Here is a 20,417-nt window from a genome sequence, read left to right on the forward strand (position 1 = left end):
AATATGTAAACGATGATCTGTACAACCTGATAAAGATACTGCCTCTCCAAAGAGCACTCCTAGAGAAGTACAACTATGGCAGCCATATCCAGAATTCCCTAAAGAGTGGGTACAGGTATCTTGGGATTACTTGTTGAGGTAATACCAAATAGTAGCAATTTACTCTGGAGTTACTATAACATAGACTATTACAATGCCAAATTTGTATTCAACAATATGTGTTACATCTCCTTTCCGGTTTCCATAATTCATTGTTTTGGCATTACCAAAAATCAGAACATCTCTGTTATGAGGCCCTGAAAACCTACCCAAGCACCGGCAAAAATAAAAGCAAACACACATGCTTTTATAGAGAACAGGATCTAAATACCCAATCTGGAAATTTTTAAGATTTCATCTAGGAAAACATCAATTTTCTTGTAATTTTCTTGGTAGGTTTTTTCCTTTCTTAAAAAAAAAAATGACATGATTAAAGAAAACCTGGGGTAGTAACAGTGGAAGGAGGCATGCAAGCTATACACTAAATAGGAAGAATTAACCAAATATATCAATAAACTGTATGGAGTCCAGGGACATAGGCTGTGGCTAAGTGGGGACTGAGAAAGAGCAGAGAAAAGAAAACAAAACAAACAATAACTCCAAGACTTTGGAGATTAGGTGCTGGGAAAATTATCATATCATTAACAGAAATAGAGAACAAAGGATGAGTGGGTTTGGGTAGAAAAATGAGATACACTTTGGACATGCTAAATATGGGATGCCAGTGGAGCATCAAATAGAATATCCATCAACAGGCAGAACAGCAAGTTCTCAGCTTAGATGCACAAGTTAGAGGTCATCAACTGACACAGGATAACCAATGGCAAGAGGAAACTAGAAAAACAGATAAGAGGGCAGAGCATAGAATCTAGGGAAATAATTTTATCCAAGTAGCAGAAAATAAAATGAGAAAATAAAGGTCTTGAAGAAGTTTAAAAAAAGAAGATAAGAGGAAGAACAACTGAATGAATTCCAAGAAGCCAAAACCATTAGAACATTTTAAGAATTAGAAGTGGTCAACAGTGCCCATCCTAGAGCCATCTAGTAAAATAAGGCTTTGAAAAAGGGAAGCGTCTTTGACAACCAAATGCTGTGAGAAAGGAGTTTCTTGATGCGGAGAGCAGAAAGCCAACCCATAAAGACTAAAATGAAAGTGGAAAATGAGAAATTAAAGCAGTCAATATAGACTCTGCTAATCTAGGGTTTGGACACTTAAAGGATAGTCTATGAGGGAGAAAGACTAGGTTACCCTGAGACTGGAAAGAAGGAATAAACGTAGAAGTAATGAAATACAGAAATGTAAAAGAAAGAACAAAGTCAGAGAATTTATGCTATCCAATTACAAGACTATTAAATTATAGTAATCAAGAACTGTGGGCCGGGCGCGGTGGCTCACACCTGTAATCCTAACACTATGGGAGGCTGAGGTGGGAGGATCGCTCGAGGTCAGGAGTTCGAGACCAGCCTGAGCAAGAGTGAGACCCCATCTCTACTAAAACTAGAAAGAAATTATATGGACAGCTAAAAATATATAGAAAAAATTAGCCAGGCATAGTGGCGCATGCCTGTAGTCCCAGCTACTCGGGAGGCTGAGGCAGTAGGATTGCTTGAGCCCAAGAGTTTGAGGTTGCTGTGAGCTAGGCTGACGCCACAGCAGTCACTGTAGCCTGGGCAACAGAGCAAGGCTCTGTCTCAAAAAAAAAAAAAAAAACCTGTGCTATTAGTATAAAGATAGACTTACAGATCAATGGGACAGAATAAAACATCCAGAAACAGACCCACATATATGTACAGCCAATTGATTTTCAACAAAGGTGTTAAGGTAATTCAATGGAGAAACGGTAATCTATTGAACAAATAGTGCTAGAAAAATTGAATATCCATATGCAAAAAAAAAAAAAAAGCTTGATCCTTACTTCACACCATAAAATTTAACTTAAAATATATTACAAACCTAAATGTATAATATAAAAGCACATATTTTCTTTTTTTTTTTTTTTTTTGAGACAGAGTCTCGCTTTGTTGCCCGGGCTAGAGTGAGTGCCGTGGCGTCAGCCCAGCTCACAGCAACCTCAAACTCCTGGGCTTAAGCGATCCTACTGCCTCAGCCTCCCGAGTAGCTGGGACTACAGGCATGCGCCACCATGCCTGGCTAATTTTTTTTTCTATATATATTTTTAGTTGGCCAGATAATTTCTTTCTATTTTTAGTAGAGACGGGGACTCGCTCTTGCTCAGGCTGGTCTCGAACTCCTGAGCTCCAGCGATCCGCCCGCCTCAGCCTCCCAGAGGGCTAGGATTACAGGCGTGAGCCACTGCGCCCGGCCTAAAAGCACATATTTTCTAGAAGAAAATATAGGAAAAAATCTTAATGATTTTAGGCTGTAAGGATTTCTTGAACAGTATGCCAAAAATCCTCCATGAACTACAAAATAAAAATTGATAAATTAGACTTCTTCAAAATTAATCTTTTTGTCTTCAAAGATAATGTTGAGAAAACACAGAAGCAAGACACAGAGTAGGAGAACACATTTGCAAAACATATTCCAATAAAGGATCTGTATCTAGAATAGATAGGGAACTTTATACTTAATAATATGAAGACACAAATGCCAGTTTAACAATGGGCAAAAGATTTATTAATAAAAAGCTACTTCACCAAAGACAAAGATGGTAAATAAGCACATGAAAAGTCAGAGTGTCATTAGTCATCATTTGTAATTATACTACAATTACTACTATTATTAGTATAGAGATATGCAAATAAAAATCATGAGATATCCCTACATATGTTCAAAATGGCTAGAATTAAAAATACTGACAACACGAAGTGTTGGGGAGGATGTGGTGCAACTGGAACTCTCGCACACTGCTGGAGGAATGCAAAACAGTATATTCACTTTGGAAAATATTTAGCAGTTTCTTATGAAGTTAAACATTTACTTATCCTGAGCAAATGAAATTAAAGGATGCTCCAAGATTAGTTTGCAAATGTTCATAGTAGTTTTATTCATAATAGCCAAAAACTAAAAGATTATAAATGTCCATCAACTGGTAAATGGATTAACAAATTATAATATATCCATACAGTATAATACTACTATATGTAATAGCAGGATTGTAAAAACATTATGCTAAATAGAAGCCAGCCAACAAAAGACTAAATATTTTATATTAATAATCATACATGTATGAAATTCTAGAAAAGGTAAAAATATAGTAATAGAAAGCAGATCAGTGGTGGTTAGGGGCCAGTGGGAATGGGTGGGGGTTAGGAACTGACTGCAAGGTGGCATAGGGAACTTTTGGGGATAATGGAAAATTTTTTTTATATCATAACAGTGTGGCTAATATACAGCTATGTGTATTTGTCAAAACTTGTCAAACTGTACACTTAGAATTGATGAATTTTATGACAAGTAAACTACACCTCAAAAAAGCTGATGGAGAAGGGGGGAGGACAAGAAAAGGAAGAGGAGGAGAAGGAAAAGGAAAAGAAAAAGAAAAATGGGGAAGAGGGGAAGGGAAAAGAGAGAGAGGAGAAAAACAAGAAGAATGGCATGGGTACCACAAAGAAAGAGGCTCATTTAACTATTCAATGAATACTTAAACTCTTAGTGGTGTCAGTCAAGGACTAGGCACTAAAGGAGAAATATCCTTAAACCTAAGTAATTTATAAATATCTGTAGTGAGGGAGACAGATATGTAAACCAACCATAATATAATCTGATAATTACCATAAAATATACATACAAAGCACTATGGGAATAGAGATTTGGGGTGGTAAGTGTGGAGAGCAGTTTAATAATCTGAAAGCTGCAATATGAAATAAGAGGGTGAAAGAGAACTAACCATCACTACAGAGAAGTACTGGGGAGTGAAATTGGAAGAGCTTATCTTTTGTCACTGAAGGACTTACTTCATCTCTGGAATATATAAATTCACAATGAACTAAAGGTTTTGTCTTTTAATAACAACACAAAAAAGATTCCATTTCACTTACCAATATCAGAAGTCAGTGGTTCACTTGCCTCACTGACTGAAACACTAACATTAGGTGTGGCTTGTTGCTGGATTGGGAAGAGGCCAGAGATAATTCTTGACATTATTTCTTGTTCTACCCTGGGGTGGGGGGATAAAAGTTAAGATTCCTAAATTTCATTGAAATGTATAAAATGTTAGACATACAACCCTTAAAAATAACCTTTATCCATGGACACAAACATTTACATGTGAAAGCAGTTACTCTGAAAGTTAAATGTGGAAAGAAGAAAAAAAATAAAATATGTCTCCTAATAAGATAAACCACATGAAACAGACTCTCCTGGTAGCAGATAGTTCATGAAATCAAATCAAAATCTTTCAGATTAGTCTCATGAAAAGCTTAATGGAACTCCTAAATTCAAAATAAGACTTGGGCCAATGATTATCTGGCATATCATGTACCTAAAATGTTTATTTCCCCTCTGAGAGCACACATGTAAAACTATGTAACATCAGAACTAGAAAAGAAGTCTAGCTGCCCTCACTTCAGGAAATAAACATATGTGTAGAGATATAGGGTAGTTTTTCTTTTAAAAAGTGAAGAAAAAATTTATTTCCAAGGGTATTTTCAGGAAGGAAAAGGGGAACAGAACAGGAAGCTTCTTCTGGTAACTTTTTTCAGAGCAGCTAATAGACTTCTTAAAAATTATTATTAATATTATACAAATAACAGATGTCCATTGTAGAAAATTTAGAAAATACATAAAAGTTTTTTAAAAAAATTTGGGAGGCTGAGGTGGGAGGATCGCTTGAGGCCACAAGTTTGAGACCAGCCTTAGCAACACACACAGCAAGACCCCTGTCTCTATGGGTAAAAAAAATTAGGCAGGTGTGTTGGTGCGCACCTGCAGTCCCAGCTACTCAAAAGGCTGAGGCAGGAGGATCACAACAGCTATGATGATGCCACTGCACTCTAGCTCAGGCAACAGAAAGAGACTCTGCCTTAAAAACAAACAAACAAACAAACAAATAAAAACAAATGGATAAGGCTTACCCATAATCCTAGATTCAGGAATAAAAACAATTAATTTGGTATGTATATTTTTGAAACTTTTATTCTATGCACATTTATTTTTGAGTAAGTTCTTATAAGCTGGGGTTATATTGTTAGCATCCTGCTTCATTTATACACCAGTACCTCATTAGTATCTTTCGACATCACTATTCTTCTAAACCTAATTTTAATAACCGTATTAATGTTCAGTCATTTTGTTTATTCCATAATTTCCTTAAGGTTTCTCACAAGTAAAAACAGAGATAATAATAGAGTTAATTTCATATCTATATGTAATAATAAATTATAATTGTTATTGTAATATGTAACAATAATTACACATTACAACTTAACAAACTTAGAACAGCGCCTTTGTTGTAATGCTAGGAATTATATGGCCTAGTAGAATAGCCATAATTATTTTCTTAGGATAAATTTTTGGAAATGAATCACTGGATTAAAGAGCATGTACATTTTTAAGGCTTCTCGTACTTAATAATATTCTCCTATTTTCCTTTGTCATAGTTGGTAGCCTAAGTACAAATATTCAAGGATGGAGATAATGTTTCCAACAATTAGTTAAGCCATCAACATTACATCAAACACTTTCCAGTGACTACAGCAAAGGAAGTTTAATAAACAAAAGAAGACGAGGGAGATTTTCAACCAAATTTTAATACTTTCCATTTATATTTGCTACTATGATTCTATTCATACTAACACCATTCTAAACTCACCACTGAATTAAGCTATTTTCCAATGTTTCTTTTCTCTCAATTACTTTATCCAGAATATCAGCAGTGGGTTGAAAAGTAGAAGCAACTGGCGGAAATGGAGGACCATTATATTTTGTAGAAACAACTTTAACACTTCTGTTAAACTCCATGATTGATTCAGAGTCTGGAATTTCATCACATTTTTCTTCTTCCTGATAATTGTAAAAAACAAAACTATTATATTATGTATTTATTCATTTACTGAGTACCAACCATACGCAGAGAACTTAGCTAGGTGAATTAACCAACAGCATTTCTAAATGAACCAACAGCATTTCTAATTAGGCAGTATAATATTAATTATAATAAACATATTAGTCATACATGTTGCATTGAAGAAACCTTAATTACACAATCGGTTTGTCTTTTTAAAATTCAATATTCATTTTATACAGTCATAAAACAAACTAAAAAACTTAATTATTCCTGCATCAAACATTGTTAATACTTCCCTCTAGAAATTTATGGACTTAATTTATTATCATAAAAAAACTGATGCTTCCCAATATCATGTTTGCTTTTGCAGAACCTATAATTACATTTAATGAATCAGTTAGGTCATCTTACATATTAGTTGTATCATCACATCATGATAAAGAAAGTTATTTCAGGAATTTGTAAATTTTTTATTATGAAGAATGTCATACCTATTTAAAAGTAAACAAAATAGTGCTCATGTAGTATATCTATTATACATAAATAACATGAATTGCATTTACCTGTTCCCCAGCCTCAATAATTACCAGCTCATGGTCAACCTTGTGTCATCTAGATTGTCCCCCCAATCCACTTTCCCCTGGACATCATCATTTTGAAGAAAATCACAAACATTATATCATTGTATCTATAAATAATTCAATACATATCTCAAAAATAGTTTGGTCTCTTTAAATATTAAGTCAATATTATTATATAATACCATAAAAAATGAAGTCCACAACATATAAGTGGGGCAGAGCTAGGGGAGGAACTTGTCTTGAACTCTAAATCTTTTGCTATTTCTGTAACTGTTTCTTTCACTTGTACACTGAATAAACAGTTATCAAATATTAGTATCTTTGCTAGGCATTAAGAATATAAAGATAAATAAGGTTCCTGCCTTCAAAATACTCATGCGGTGCTCACATTAGAAGACATGCTTGTGAGCAAATAACATTAACACACTGCATACCTCTCAATAGTCTAAAATTGGATTTCATTTTGTGATTAACAAAACAAGTTTTAGCTCTGAAAGTGAAAGAGACAACAAATGTCTTCTTTAAAGTCTATGAACATAATATTCAAGTAGTTTCTATGTTCAATGATCTTTTCTCCTGTCCTTTATATTTTACTTTCTCTTATTTTTTCTATTTTACTATTTCTATCATTTCCATAACTCTTCCTTCCATATGAAATCTTCCTTTGGATTTTAGACTCCTCACAACTTTTTTCTCAATATAAATTAACTGGTGACCTTGCCACTAACCCAGAAATCAACAGAGATAAATGGAACAAAATGAAGAAAGGATAGATTGGAGGGAGGAAAGGCAAAGAAAATGGGAGGAAAGACGAAAGTAGGAAGCAGGAAAGAAAAGATGTAGGTGGGAAACAGCAGATAATCATTAAGTTTCATGGAGGCAGATAGGTGACGGATGAAAGATAATACTGTACCATAGAATAACAACTTTATAATTTTTTAAAATAAAAGTATATTTGACTCAAAAGTAAAAGCAAGTTTCTCAAAGCACTGTAACATGATATTGATAATGAAGACAGTCAACCACGTAGAAAAATACTGGTAGAAAAATAATTTCTCATGGTTTGTAAGCTTTGTTACCTGTACGACATCAATTACTTCATCAAAGTTAGTTCCTGGAAACTTTACCTCTTCTTCATCTATCTTCATAATTTCTGGAGCCTAGGAAAGCATTTTCAGAAAGTTTTTGTTGTACTTAATGTATTTTAAATTGATACATAATTTATCATATTTACACCTACAGCATAATTAATTATGCTGTAATGTAATTATGTGGCCCTACTTTTCTTAGTATCCTACTCAGAATTGATTTGATTAGTAAATGAAATCCAAGCTAGTCCCCAAGCCATTAGGTTGCCATTTTAATAGCTATAAAACATTAAATATCAATTTTTCTGGCCAGGACTCCATTAACAATGCAACCGAAGTCAATTGATCAACAGATTGATATGATTTCTCTCCTAGAGTTAAGACAAAGAAAAGTGTATCTACACACATAAAAAGTGTTCCAGCCTGAGCAACATAGCAAGACTGTGTCTCTACAAAAAATTTTTAAAATTTGCCAGGCATGGTGGTACGCGCCTGTGGTCCCAGCTATTTGGGAGGCTGAGGCAAGAGGATCGCTTGAGCCTAGGGGATGGAGGTTGTAGCGAGCTATGATGATGCCACTGCACTCTAGCCCAGGCAACAGAATGAGACCCTGTCTCCAAAAAAAAAAAAATGTTTATATGTATAGATATATATAAATGTGTATATAAGTATACACATTTATGAACCCACAAAAAGACAGATACAGAATCAAATAATTTAGAAAAGTAAACAAAATAGTCATTTTACAAAATTAACCTCTAGGCCTTACTATATAGTCACTGAAATCTAGCCACAGAAAACCACAATAGCTTCTTACTGACATCAGAATGATACTCAATCCAAAAATGTATTACTTCTTATAAGTTTCAATAAACTTCTGGTAAAAAAAAATTATTGATGAAAAAGTTAAATTAGGCACAAATGCCATTTAGGGTCAGTTCTATTTTATTAGTTGTGATCATAAGAGATTGCTGGTGTTCTTGCTTTCTTTCTCTTTAAAACTGTATCCTCGGCCGGCGCGGTGGCTCACACCTGTAATCCTAGTACTCTGGGAGGCCGAGGTGGGTGGACTGTTCGAGGTCAGGAGTTTGAGACCAGCCTGAGCAAGAGCGAGACCCCGTCTCTACTAAAAGTAGAAACAAATTAGCTGGCCAACTAAAATATACATAGAAAAAATTAGCCGGGCATGGTGGCACATGACTGTAGTCCCAGCTACTCAGGAGGCTGAGGCAATAGGATTGCTTGAGCCCAGGACTTTGAGGTTGCTGTGAGCTAGGCTGACGCCACGGCACTCACTCTAGCCAAGGCAACAAAGTGACACTCTGTCTCAAAAAAAAAAAAAAAAACTGTATCCTCCAGTGACCAAAATTTGCTTACAATAGATGAATCCTCGGATAAGTTACAGTGCTAATTTTCTGTTTAGTAAAGCCATAACTTCATTATTCAGAAGAAATATCTATTTTTGCATCAAGTCAACAGCATGACAAAGTAACATGTCAAAATATGAACTCCAGTCGTCAACATAACATTTGCATTCAGGAAATCTATCATTCCCATGTAAATCACACATTCTTCACCAAAGAGACAGAAATTCTTTCTTCAAATATGAAAGCATCACAACTTAAGTTACCAAAAAGTTACACTAAGAATTATCACTTTCTGAAAATTTATAAATGTAAGGATCTAAAACAAACTTTCTTTTTCAAGTTCATAAACAATTTGAGATTCATTTTGAATCTTTTCCTCAAAATCTAAATTATTATAATAGATTATGATAGAAAACTTTGAATGGAATAACATTAGTTAAAATCTACAGTCACATATTACTCAAAACAATATGAAAAAATTCTGAAATATACCTGTATCCAGGTTTGCAGAGGAGGAAGAGATGCTTCTTTGGGACTAGGCAGAGGTAGGCTGACATCAGCACTTCCATTTGAAATGCTGTCAATATCTACACTGGGCAATACCTGAAACAGAACACAACATCCAGCTTTCTGTTTTTTACTTTGATTCAAATATTTATGTGTGTATGTATGTATATATTTATAAAAATATATAAAACAAAACATGCCCTTTAAGTTTTTAGTGTGAAGCCACTGGATAACAAAGTTTTTAAATTATGAAAGCATATTTTACAACATATGGAAAATGAGAGGGGAAATGTAAAATCCTATTATCTTTGTACTGTTCTCTTTGTCTTTTACCATCCACTTATGTATGCATAGCTAAAATTTAAAATAATTTTCATTCCTGATTTTTCATTACTATTTGGTCATAAACACCTTATCATGCTTCTGTATAGACTTCATAATTATATTTTTAATGACTACATAATATTTCAATAAGTATACATGCCTTAATTATTGTTAATTATCTTCCTATGGATAAAATTTAGGATTTATTTCCAATTTTCCACTATCTTTTTTATATACAGTACATATATAAAACATATTTATATCACCATAAAGAACTTCATATGTATAAAAGATTTTCTTCCTAAACTTTAAGTTATTTCATTATGCTAGATAGGCAGATATTAACTTCTGGGGCCTCAGTACATGAATATTTAAGATTCTTGGTAATTACTAGCAAATTGCAATCCAAACAATCTCTATTTACATCAATAAAAAACATAATTTATTCTAAGTTTTGAGGCCCTGGCTCAAAACTAGCATGAGTTAAATACAATTCACATGGCAGTTAATGTGTTAAAAATTAATCCTTTACTATCATCTTCTTTTCATATATTCTTCCTGTATGTTGTTTTCCTTTTTATTTAGGATTTTTTTTTACATATGTAAGTTTTAGATTTTATACATTCAAATCTGTATTTTCTATCATATCTAAGTTTTCTTCTCCCATATCTAGATTTAGGTTGAGTTTTGATAAACATTTCATATAATTATCTTCTAATTTTTCTACATTTTTAAATTTTGTAGCTATATTTTAGCTTATTGCCTATTTGGAACTCATTTGCTACACAGTAGGAGCTGAGTCTAAAACTGATCTTTTTCTCACATTGCTAAATGAATTATAACATATTAATATATTATCTTATTCATAAGAATCCTACTTTCCACTGATTTATGAGGTCTCCATCATATTACATTCTTTCCAAATAACCAAAGCTATTTCTGAAATACTCTGTTATACTGGACCAGTACCAAAACCCTTTAACTTTTCTAAACTCTTTTGTTCTTTTAGATATCAGAATGACCCTAAAGTTAAAAAAAATCTCATGGTTATTGTTTGTTATTAATTAGACTTTCCCTAGAATAATACATTAATTAGGGAAAAACTGACAACTTGAATATTTAGTCTTTGCATATAAAAATAAATTCTCTATACATTCATTGAAGTCTTTTTTTAAAATTTATTTTTAGAGACAGGGTTTTGCTCTGTTGCCCAGGCTGAAGTGCAGTGGCTCAATCATAGCTCACTGTAACCTCAAACTCCTGGGCTCAAGCAATCCTCCCCTCTGAGCCTCCCAATTAGCTAGGACTACAGGCATGCCACCATGCCCTGCTAATTTTTTTTATTTTTTGTAGAGACGAGGTCTCACTATGTTGCCCAGGATGGTCTTAAACTCCTGGCCTCAAGCAATCCTCCCACCTCAGCCTCCCGAAGTGCTGGGATTACAGATGTGAGCCACTGTACTTCTTACATATGATTGTATAAACTTTGAAGTATTAATGTTAATTATATAAGTCACACACATTAACTCTTTTTTAATTTAATTACAATACACTGTTCAATTGTTTCCTTTGGAATATCATTGAGTTACCTGGAATATCATTGAGTCATTGGCCTAGAAGAGTAGTTTAAATCATACAGAACAAGGATAGAGATACATCACATAAATATCACAGTTTTAAAAATGAAGGAGCCATGCCAGGCACAGTAGCTTGCACATGTTATCCCAGCTACTTGGGAGGCTGAGGCAGGAGGATAACTAGAGACCAACAATTCAAGACCATCCTGGGCAACATAGCAAGACCCCATCCCTAAAAAAACATTTTTTTAAAAAAATTAACTGGGCATGGAGGCATGCACCTACAGTTCTAGCTACTTAAGAAGCTGAGGCGGGAGTATCGCTTTGAGCCCAGGAGTTTAAGGCTGTGGTGAGCTATGACCATAACACTGCATTCCAAACTGGGTGAGTGAGCCCCTGTCTCTAAAAAAATAAATAAATAAATTTTAAAAAATAAAAAATAGATTTTAAAAATAAAGGAACCATGATGAAAGCAATGTTTTCATGAAGCAATGTAATGAATTTTAAGTACAAATGTTAAGCAAAAAATTATTTTTTTTCCCCTAAAATTTTCTTCTCATTCACCTTGGCTTACCTGTACAGTAAGTTGAGGAGGATCCCTTTTTTCTGACTTCATTTCTACAACTGCTATGTTAGGTTTCTTTACTCCACTTTCTATTTTTCGAGATGATGGAGGAATAGAAGTAGTCACAGTTACAGGGTGTGGCTTATTTACAATTACTCCAGCAGGCGGCATGGAATCACTATTACTCTGGGTTTGTCCTAAGGAGTTTAGGAAAGAAAACAAGTCAACTAGCTCAGAAATAAAGGAAAAATCTAATAGATCACCTGAATCTTTGTGGCTGTATTCTCATATGAAAGGAAAGCACTGTCTGACAATCACCTCTCCTTCCATCATCACCACTGTCAACATAATCACCATACATTAGGCACTTCTATGTAGTAAACACTTGATATACATTATCTAATTTCATCCTCAAAATAAAGGCTATGAGGTACTAATATTATCCACATTTTAAAACATGTCAAAAACTTTCACTTTAAAAGTCCCACTTGTTTTCTACATTTCAAAGTAAAAAGGAAGGCCAGGTGAAGTGTCTCATGCCTGTAATCCCAGCACTTTGGGAGGCTGAGGCAGGAGGATCACTTGAGGTCAGGAGCTTGAGACCAGCCTGGCCAACATAGTGAGACCCTGTCTCCACAAAAAGTTAAAAAATTAGCCAGGTGTGGTGGCACACATTTGTAGTTTCAGCTACGGGGGAGGCTGAGGCAGGAGGTTTGCTTGAGCCCAGGAGTTCAAGGCTGCAGTGAGCTATGATTACACCACTGCACTCCAGCCTGAGCAACAGAGCAAGACTACATCTCTAAAAGAAAAAAAGAAAAAAAAACAAAGTAAAAAGGAGAGTACGGTGTACTCTCTAAAAGTATAGACTAAATAATAAGCCAGATTGCCTGGGTTTGAACCTTAGCTCCACTCCAGCTGTGTGGCCTTGCACAAATTAACCCCTTTGTGTCTCAGTTTTTTAATCTATAAAATTAGTTTATTACCATGTGCTTTATAGGATAGATTAAATAAGTGAATATATGTAAAGTGTTTAGAACTGTACCTGGCACTACAGTAAGGAAGGACTTTAAAAGTGTTAGCTATCAAATTACTAGAAGGCACGTTCGAACAGACATGGCAGCTACCATGTTGACATGACATTAACTCAAAATATTCAAAATGAAAAATTCTCTTATGTTAAAAAATATTCATATTTAAATAATTCATCAAAATCAAGGAAGAACAGCAATGACATTACAAGGAAAAAAGGAGCTAATTAGATTTGAAAAGCTAATGTGAGGGCAAAAACAATTTGTTCCATTTTTAACATGATGACCCTGAGAGACCTCAAGTAAGTAAATAAACAACTATTAGCTTAGGATACACAACCACACAACTTTTACTTATCATAGCCTAGTGTAAAATTACATAAAGGTATTTTAAAGTACTTCCCCTAAGACATGACAATATTAACAAACCAATCAAACCTCTTGGATTCTTATTATGAATGTCTGTGACATGTCTAAAGATTTTTTAAATTCTCATTTCATCTATAACATTGTACTATAAAGTATCAAAGGAATGTTCCCTGTGGGTGAAACTACATCAGAAATCCATCACTTTAGAGATTGCTATTACACAGCTAAGATACATTCTGAGGCCTTCCTTACAAATATAAACACAGAAAGGAAAAGGTAGGTGACTGTCGTGTGAGCACCATTTTGTAAGTTCTGCTACTGCTGACAAGAATTTAAAATTCACCCCACTTACTTTGTTGGTTCTTACCTAAGAGAATTGCCATAGGAATTAGATGACCTTCTAGTGTGCCTGAGAAGGTAGGCATTTCTCTGCTCGGGCTGAACAAATACTGCTGATCGCCATGAGGTAGTGTAGTAATGGAATGCTTCATTTTAGAATCCATCTTCATAGGTTTTGCTGCATAAAAGTCAGTTTGTGTTCTTATTGACTTTAGTTTAGTGCCTGCAAAAATCATTAATGGAAGAGAGTTTAAAATATTGTTTGAATTACCTACCATCCATCCATCTAGAAATAGAGCAACTCTTCTTCACAGAAGGATCTCATACTATGTAATAATGTTACAGAGCCCCAAAACAGAAGTAACATATAGACCAGAGTGGTCTCAGTTGTACCTCTCCTGCTGTATAATGAAAACAGCCATGAACAACATAAATGAATGAGCATGGCTAGGTTCAAATTAAACATTATTCACAAAACAGACAGCTCACCTGTAGGCCATAGTTTGTTAGCCACTGAATAGGTGTACAACTTGTATAGCTACAATGACAAAATAAATACAATGACTAGAAAAAAAAGTTGAATAAAGATTTTGAAGAATATTCAGATAGTATGTTTGAGCTCATTAAATTTTTTCCCATAGGTACAAAAAGTTAATGATAATTGGATTTTTTCATTTTCTCATTACACCTTTACACATAACATAATTCCGAATAAGCAGCCTTTATGCTTTGAAATTATGTGCAGATAACCTAATTCTATACTTACTTAAACCTTACGGAAGTTAATATCATTATATAGTAGTCCCTCCTTATCCATGGTTTTGCTTTCCCCAGTCTCAGTAACTTGCAGTCAACCATGGTCGGAAAATATTACATGGAAAATTCCAGAAATAAATAATTCATAAGTTTTAAATTGTGCATAGTTCTGAGTAGCATGATGAAACCTCACACCATCCCATTTGTCGTGCCCAGGATGTGAGTGAGTCATCCTTTTGTCCAACGTATCCACATTGTATACATTACCTGCCCATTAGTCACTTAGTACCCATGTTGGTTATCAAATTGAAAAACAGTATACATAGGGTTTGGTACTATCCACAGTTTTAGGTATACCTGGGTGTCTTACAATGTATCCCCCACAGATAAGGGGGATTATTGTACATTTTTCATACCCTTATGAAGTGTGTGTGTATATATATATATAATTATATCCTAAATATTAAAAAATTAAAAATTTGATTATATGTCTCTTGTCTTTTTGGAGAAGAGGATAAATTTCTATGGAATTCAAGAAAAGTAAAGAAAAGAAAAAAGTAAAAGTGCAAAGGAAAAGAGACTAAAATATTTTCCAAATAATTTCCTGACATTACATTTTACTTTTAACATGTGGATGTTTTTCTGTACCTGGACTTTATTAAATATAGTTTCCTTTTGTTTATGATCCTAAGAAGAAAAATTTTAGTACCCTATCTATATTTTTCATCCTGTGTTCTGATATTCATTCATTCTATTGAATGAATATTTTTCTTGAGTGTTTATTTAAAATATATTTGTTCAGCATTTAATATGTGTTAGGCATTGTTCCAAACACAAGAAATACAGAGGTGAATAAATCAACTGTACTGATGGAACTTACAGTCTAGTAAGGACAAATGAACAAAATAAATCATAAAGCAAATAAACAAAAATATAACAGGCAGTAAAAAATGCTACGAAAAACAATAAGGCAGAGCAAGGAGATAGAGAGGGACAAGAGACAATAATTCCTTGGATAGAATAGTCAAGGTAGACTTCTCCGAGGAGCTAATATCTAAGAGCAGAGGTTGAAAGAACTGTGTGAGCCATGCAAGTATCTGAAGGAAAAGCTCTCCAGACAGAGGAAACAGGCAAGTACCGGGGCCCTAGGATAAGCATAAGTCCACAGGCTCTCAATCATTTCTAGCATTAAAAGGATTATTGAATAAAGTTATTTTTGGATTTGAAAGTATTTTAAAACCTCAAATGATTTTTTGCTAAGGCTTTCAAAACCCCAAAGATAAGTTAATAGCAAAGCTCCAGTAAATAAGAGGAAACATTAGGGTAAATATCACCCATAAGCTACTTGCTTTGCTAAAATAATTGGCTAAAATAACATCAGTAAAATGTCTTTTTTTAATTTTAAAATTTATTTTATTTTTAATTATTGTGGGTACATAATAGTTGTATAACATTAGTTAAATTTCTATATAACCTGATACCCTATATGATCACCTAACTTTTAGAAAAGAAAGGGAACTAAAGCAACTGACACAGCTCCAACTTCTGGAAAGGATAAGAAAGGAAAATGGATTAGTATCTACTACTTGTCATCAAAGAAGCTTACTGACTACTAAAGTACAAGCTGAGAAACTTTAAAATGTAACCAAAGTCAACAGACTCAATATTTAACTAACAGTTATATTTAAATATACAGTACCAGTGAAATGGCAGATGTGAGTAAAAACATGCAGTGATAAATAAAGATGTTTTTAGTTGTGTACAAAAGCAACTAAAAAAGTTTTCAACTTTGCTACCTAAGGCTCTTTGAGAACAAATAAAACTGCAAAAGTGCTCATAAACACTTTTACTATAATAAATAGCATATAACTGATCTTTCTGTTCACAAGAACATAATGGACCAAGGTCTTCAAGGGAATGTCTACTTTCCCTATATTATATTTACATTGTTTAAGATTCATCATTTCCTAAATAAAAATTTTACAATGCTTTATCTGAAGATACCATCTAACCCTACATTTCTTCCCACTTATTCCTATCTTGTGCCTGGTCTATTTCTTCCTACCTCTCCTAGAAGGAATTATTTTTCTATCTCTAGGCATTATGTAATTTGAACTATATTTATAATAAATACAAAGCAAACAAAAGGAAACTTTACATATTAAATTGATACTATTAAAACATCAGGTTAAACACAAAAAATGAGATTCTTTACCTTTAACTTGCTCTATTACTTTTGGTCTCAGTGGTTTGCATTTAGGAGATGGAGAATTAAATCTGAGATATGGTCCTTTTTTAAGAGTGCTGCGGTGACCCTGATAAACTGGTTTTCCATAAACTTGTAACATATAATCTTCATCTTGTATCACCGTGGTTGCTTTCAAAAGCCCCTATGTATACAAAGTTATTCAACTCACCATGAAAATAGTTATCAAAAACTTTTCTCATTTTTCTAAAGCTTCTGTTTACCAGCTTAAGTACTATAATAAGAATGTTCAAGGCCGGATGGGGTGGCTCATGCCTGTAATCCTAGCACTCTGGGAGGCCGAGGTGGGAGGATCGCTCGAGGTCAGGAATTCGAGACCAGCCTGAGCAAGAACGAGACCCCGTCTCTACTAAAAATAGAAAGAAATTATATGGACAGCTAAAAATATATATAGAAAAAATTAGCTGGACATGGTGGCGCGTGCCTGTAGTCCCAGCTACTCAGGAGGCTGAAGCAGAAGGATAGCTTGAGCCCAGGAGTTTGAGGTTGCTGTGAGCTAGGCTGATGCCACAGCACTCTAGCCCAGGCAACAGAGTGAGACTCTGTCTCAAAAAAAAAAAAAAAAAAAGAATGTTCAGCTCAGAAAAATTCTCTATTTCAGACAGGCCTTAAATTCTGGATATGAGTTTAAAAAGCATAAAATTTATTTTGACTAAATCCAAATTTGCCAAAAAAAATCAATAAATACATAAAAAAATAAAAAGCATGGAATTTAAATATAAAAAGTATCCACCTAAGAAACATGAAGGTTCTTACATTACTAAGTTTCAGTACCAAAAAGCAATATTTAAACACATTTTATATGTTTATTATGTTCAAGTACAATAAAAATATAATTCTAGCCTTTAGATGACTTTATACATTTGTGATCCTACCTTCAACCAGCCTAAATGCCACAGAAAGGCAGCATTTATTAAGCATCTACTGAGAGTGCCAAGCATTGAACTAGATGCTTTACTAATCTGCTCAACAATCCATATTTGGCATTAAGAAAGTTGCAGCCTAGTTAGAGCAGTCAAAAAAATTCCCTCCATAGCATCTAGTACCCATGCCTCATATTCACTAGGCACTAAACATATATTTGTTAAACTGAAAAATAAACAAAAATATATATACACACATATATACACATACAAGGATGAAACATAATTTTAATTACCATGAACTAGAGAATCCAGTTTTTAGACTAGAGGGTCTCTAGATATACCTGCTATAACCGCAATACTATGACACTAGGTGTGAGATCACACAAGGAAGGAACTATTAATAAATATTTTTTGTGCAGTGGTTTTCACATTATGGATCCAAAACCCTAAATATCAATAGTGTAAAGATAGTTTACATTTGTATAGTCCTTCATATTTTTAAAACATTTTCACATTTACTTTATTATTTATATCTTAAAGGAAATGACCAATTATAATGCAACATTTATGTCATAAAACCAGATTAGAATCTTACCTCTCTTTTCCCTTTCTGTAAACTTGAAGCAGGCATGCTCCTCACAGGTAGATTTCTAGAATGCTCTTCTATTTGTTTTTGAGAACATTTTCCTGGAATTACAGATTTCTTTACAGTTTTGTCTTGTGTGTTTGTTTTAAGGTCTTTACTCATATTTTGAGTTTTCTTGGTCCTTTGATTCTTCTGATCAAATCTCTTTTGTTCATAATCTTTTCTTGACAGTTCATCCTTAACATAACCAAAGTTAAAATTACTTAAAATCTATCGAATGCTTTCACATCAGAAGTACTGAAATTTATTTTTTGCTGTCATATAAATACAGGTTAGCCATTTTAAATGTTCTAAAAATAAACAATATCGGCTTACATATAAATAAAACTTCTCTGGAAGAATAAATAAAAAACTCGGAAGACTGGTATCTTTTGGAGCAGGGAGAGTGAGAAATAATAGAAGAGGTACAGGGATAGGAGGGCAACTTTCTATTACAAATCTTTTTATACATTTTGATGTTTTAACCACATGAATTTAGTAACAGTTTAAATTTTAAATTTAAAAAATAAGTTTCAAAAAAAGAAAATATTTGTAGTAAAACTCTGAGATAAGTATTTGTGAATTAAAATTACTTGAAGGTTTAAACAAACATATTTTACATGGAATTCATAGTAATAGAGTGACATATATGGCCAGTTGGCTGCAGAGCCAAAACTAGACTCCAAATCTTCTGACACTTAGTTCACTTTTTTTCTGGTGCATCATCGTACAGTGGCTAAGATAAATTCTCCATAACTTCATTAAAGATATATATATTTAAGCAACAAAGATTAAAAATATATTTCTGTGTTTATTGCTGTGAAAATAGAACTGATACTTCACCTTGCTATCATTGTGAGTAGCATATAAGCATATCTTACATTCAGGAAAAAAGCACTTTGTACCCCCAGATAAAATAATAGGATATCCTGTTGAGTTCTGCTTCCTCAAATACATAAAACGTTAAGAATTTCACTAAGATTACTGACCCCTAATAAAAACAACTCCCAGACTTTTGCAATGCTGATGTCTGAAGATGTACCATGACTTCTGTGGATGTGAAAAAGAGGCTGTTTTTCCATCTGGAACTGACTTCTGCAAACTTAGTAACCTTGGAAATCTAGTGGGTTTTTTTTCCCTTTAGATAACTTGGTTATTTTTACCTTGGCAAGCCAATGCTTCTAAATCTGTGTTCTTGAAACATCCTTGCAAGTTTAATTCTTTTCTTTTCTAAATGCTTTTGTTAAATTTTCTTTCAAATTATTTATATTTCAGTTATTCTCCAACAATTTGCTAAATAAGAGCCATGATATAATTTATGAAATAAAGGACTTATTAAATAAAACCAAACTTAATATAAAGAGTGACAGAGTAAAATTAAGAATTATAAGTAGACTTTTATATAAGAAGTATTTTGAGAAAAAGTGTGATAGTTATAAATTGGAATCAACGTTATCTTCTGAGAATTCACTTAATTGTCAGTTTTTCCCAAGACATACCTGAATTTCTGCAGAGATAGTTTTAATCCACTCATCTACTGTCTTTCTGATCCTAATCTTCTCTGACATCTCTCTACAAAAGAGAAAGAGGAATTGTCTTAAATGTCAGGAACAGGACCTGGATCAGATCTAATTCTTCTCCAGTTTTTAATCTACTGTTTAGCCCAATATCCTTCAACTGAAAAGGAAAAACCAATGGTATTAGTTTTCATCAAACGTTTGAAGGATAAATGTTTGAAAAGCACATATAGACCCCAGAAGATAGATACCAAAGAATGAAAAAATCAAAAGGAAAATTTCCGTCAGTAAAAAGTAGTATCACCATGTATATATCCAAATTCTAACTTTAAAATAAGTTCCACATCTTCAAAGGCAATAAAGAAGCTTTTCTAAATTTTAAAACACATTGAGCAAAGTGTAGTGCTTAGGAAAAAAATTAAGTAGAACTGGCAATTTCATAAATAACCCTGTCTTACCTGTTGGTAGATAAAGCATTGATAAATGAGTACATTGCAGCTCCATCCTTTGCACGAATAATAGCTTCCAGGTTTTCTTCAAGTACTTTTTTATTGTTTTGTACTCTTCTCAGAATCTTCTCAGCATCTTTCAACACAGATCTTGTCGTATGAGCTGTCTGAAGCTTAACATGATT

General features: G+C 33.6%; 1 protein-coding gene across 5 annotated transcripts in view; it reads right to left on the bottom strand.

Annotated features, from left to right (window-relative positions):
- KIAA0586 (KIAA0586 ortholog) overlaps positions 1 to 20,417 on the bottom strand; it is a 102,002-nt gene that overhangs the window by 54,351 nt on the left and 27,234 nt on the right. For all 5 annotated transcript variants that reach the window (XM_045566468.1, XM_045566448.1, XM_045566439.1 and 2 more), the window contains exons 12-21: positions 20,242 to 20,417; positions 19,766 to 19,838; positions 18,237 to 18,464; positions 16,725 to 16,899; positions 13,782 to 13,976; positions 12,027 to 12,214; positions 9,537 to 9,647; positions 7,669 to 7,749; positions 5,814 to 6,004; positions 4,042 to 4,160 (exon numbers count right to left, since the gene is read on the bottom strand). In XM_045566468.1, coding sequence (XP_045422424.1) covers positions 4,042 to 4,160; positions 5,814 to 6,004; positions 7,669 to 7,749; positions 9,537 to 9,647; positions 12,027 to 12,214; positions 13,782 to 13,976; positions 16,725 to 16,899; positions 18,237 to 18,464; positions 19,766 to 19,838; positions 20,242 to 20,417 — 1,537 coding nt within the window. The remainder of the gene's footprint in view (positions 1 to 4,041; positions 4,161 to 5,813; positions 6,005 to 7,668; positions 7,750 to 9,536; positions 9,648 to 12,026; positions 12,215 to 13,781; positions 13,977 to 16,724; positions 16,900 to 18,236; positions 18,465 to 19,765; positions 19,839 to 20,241) is intronic.

The sequence above is a fragment of the Lemur catta genome, chromosome 1 (assembly GCF_020740605.2).
Source record: "Lemur catta isolate mLemCat1 chromosome 1, mLemCat1.pri, whole genome shotgun sequence".
NCBI lineage: Eukaryota > Metazoa > Chordata > Mammalia > Primates > Lemuridae > Lemur > Lemur catta.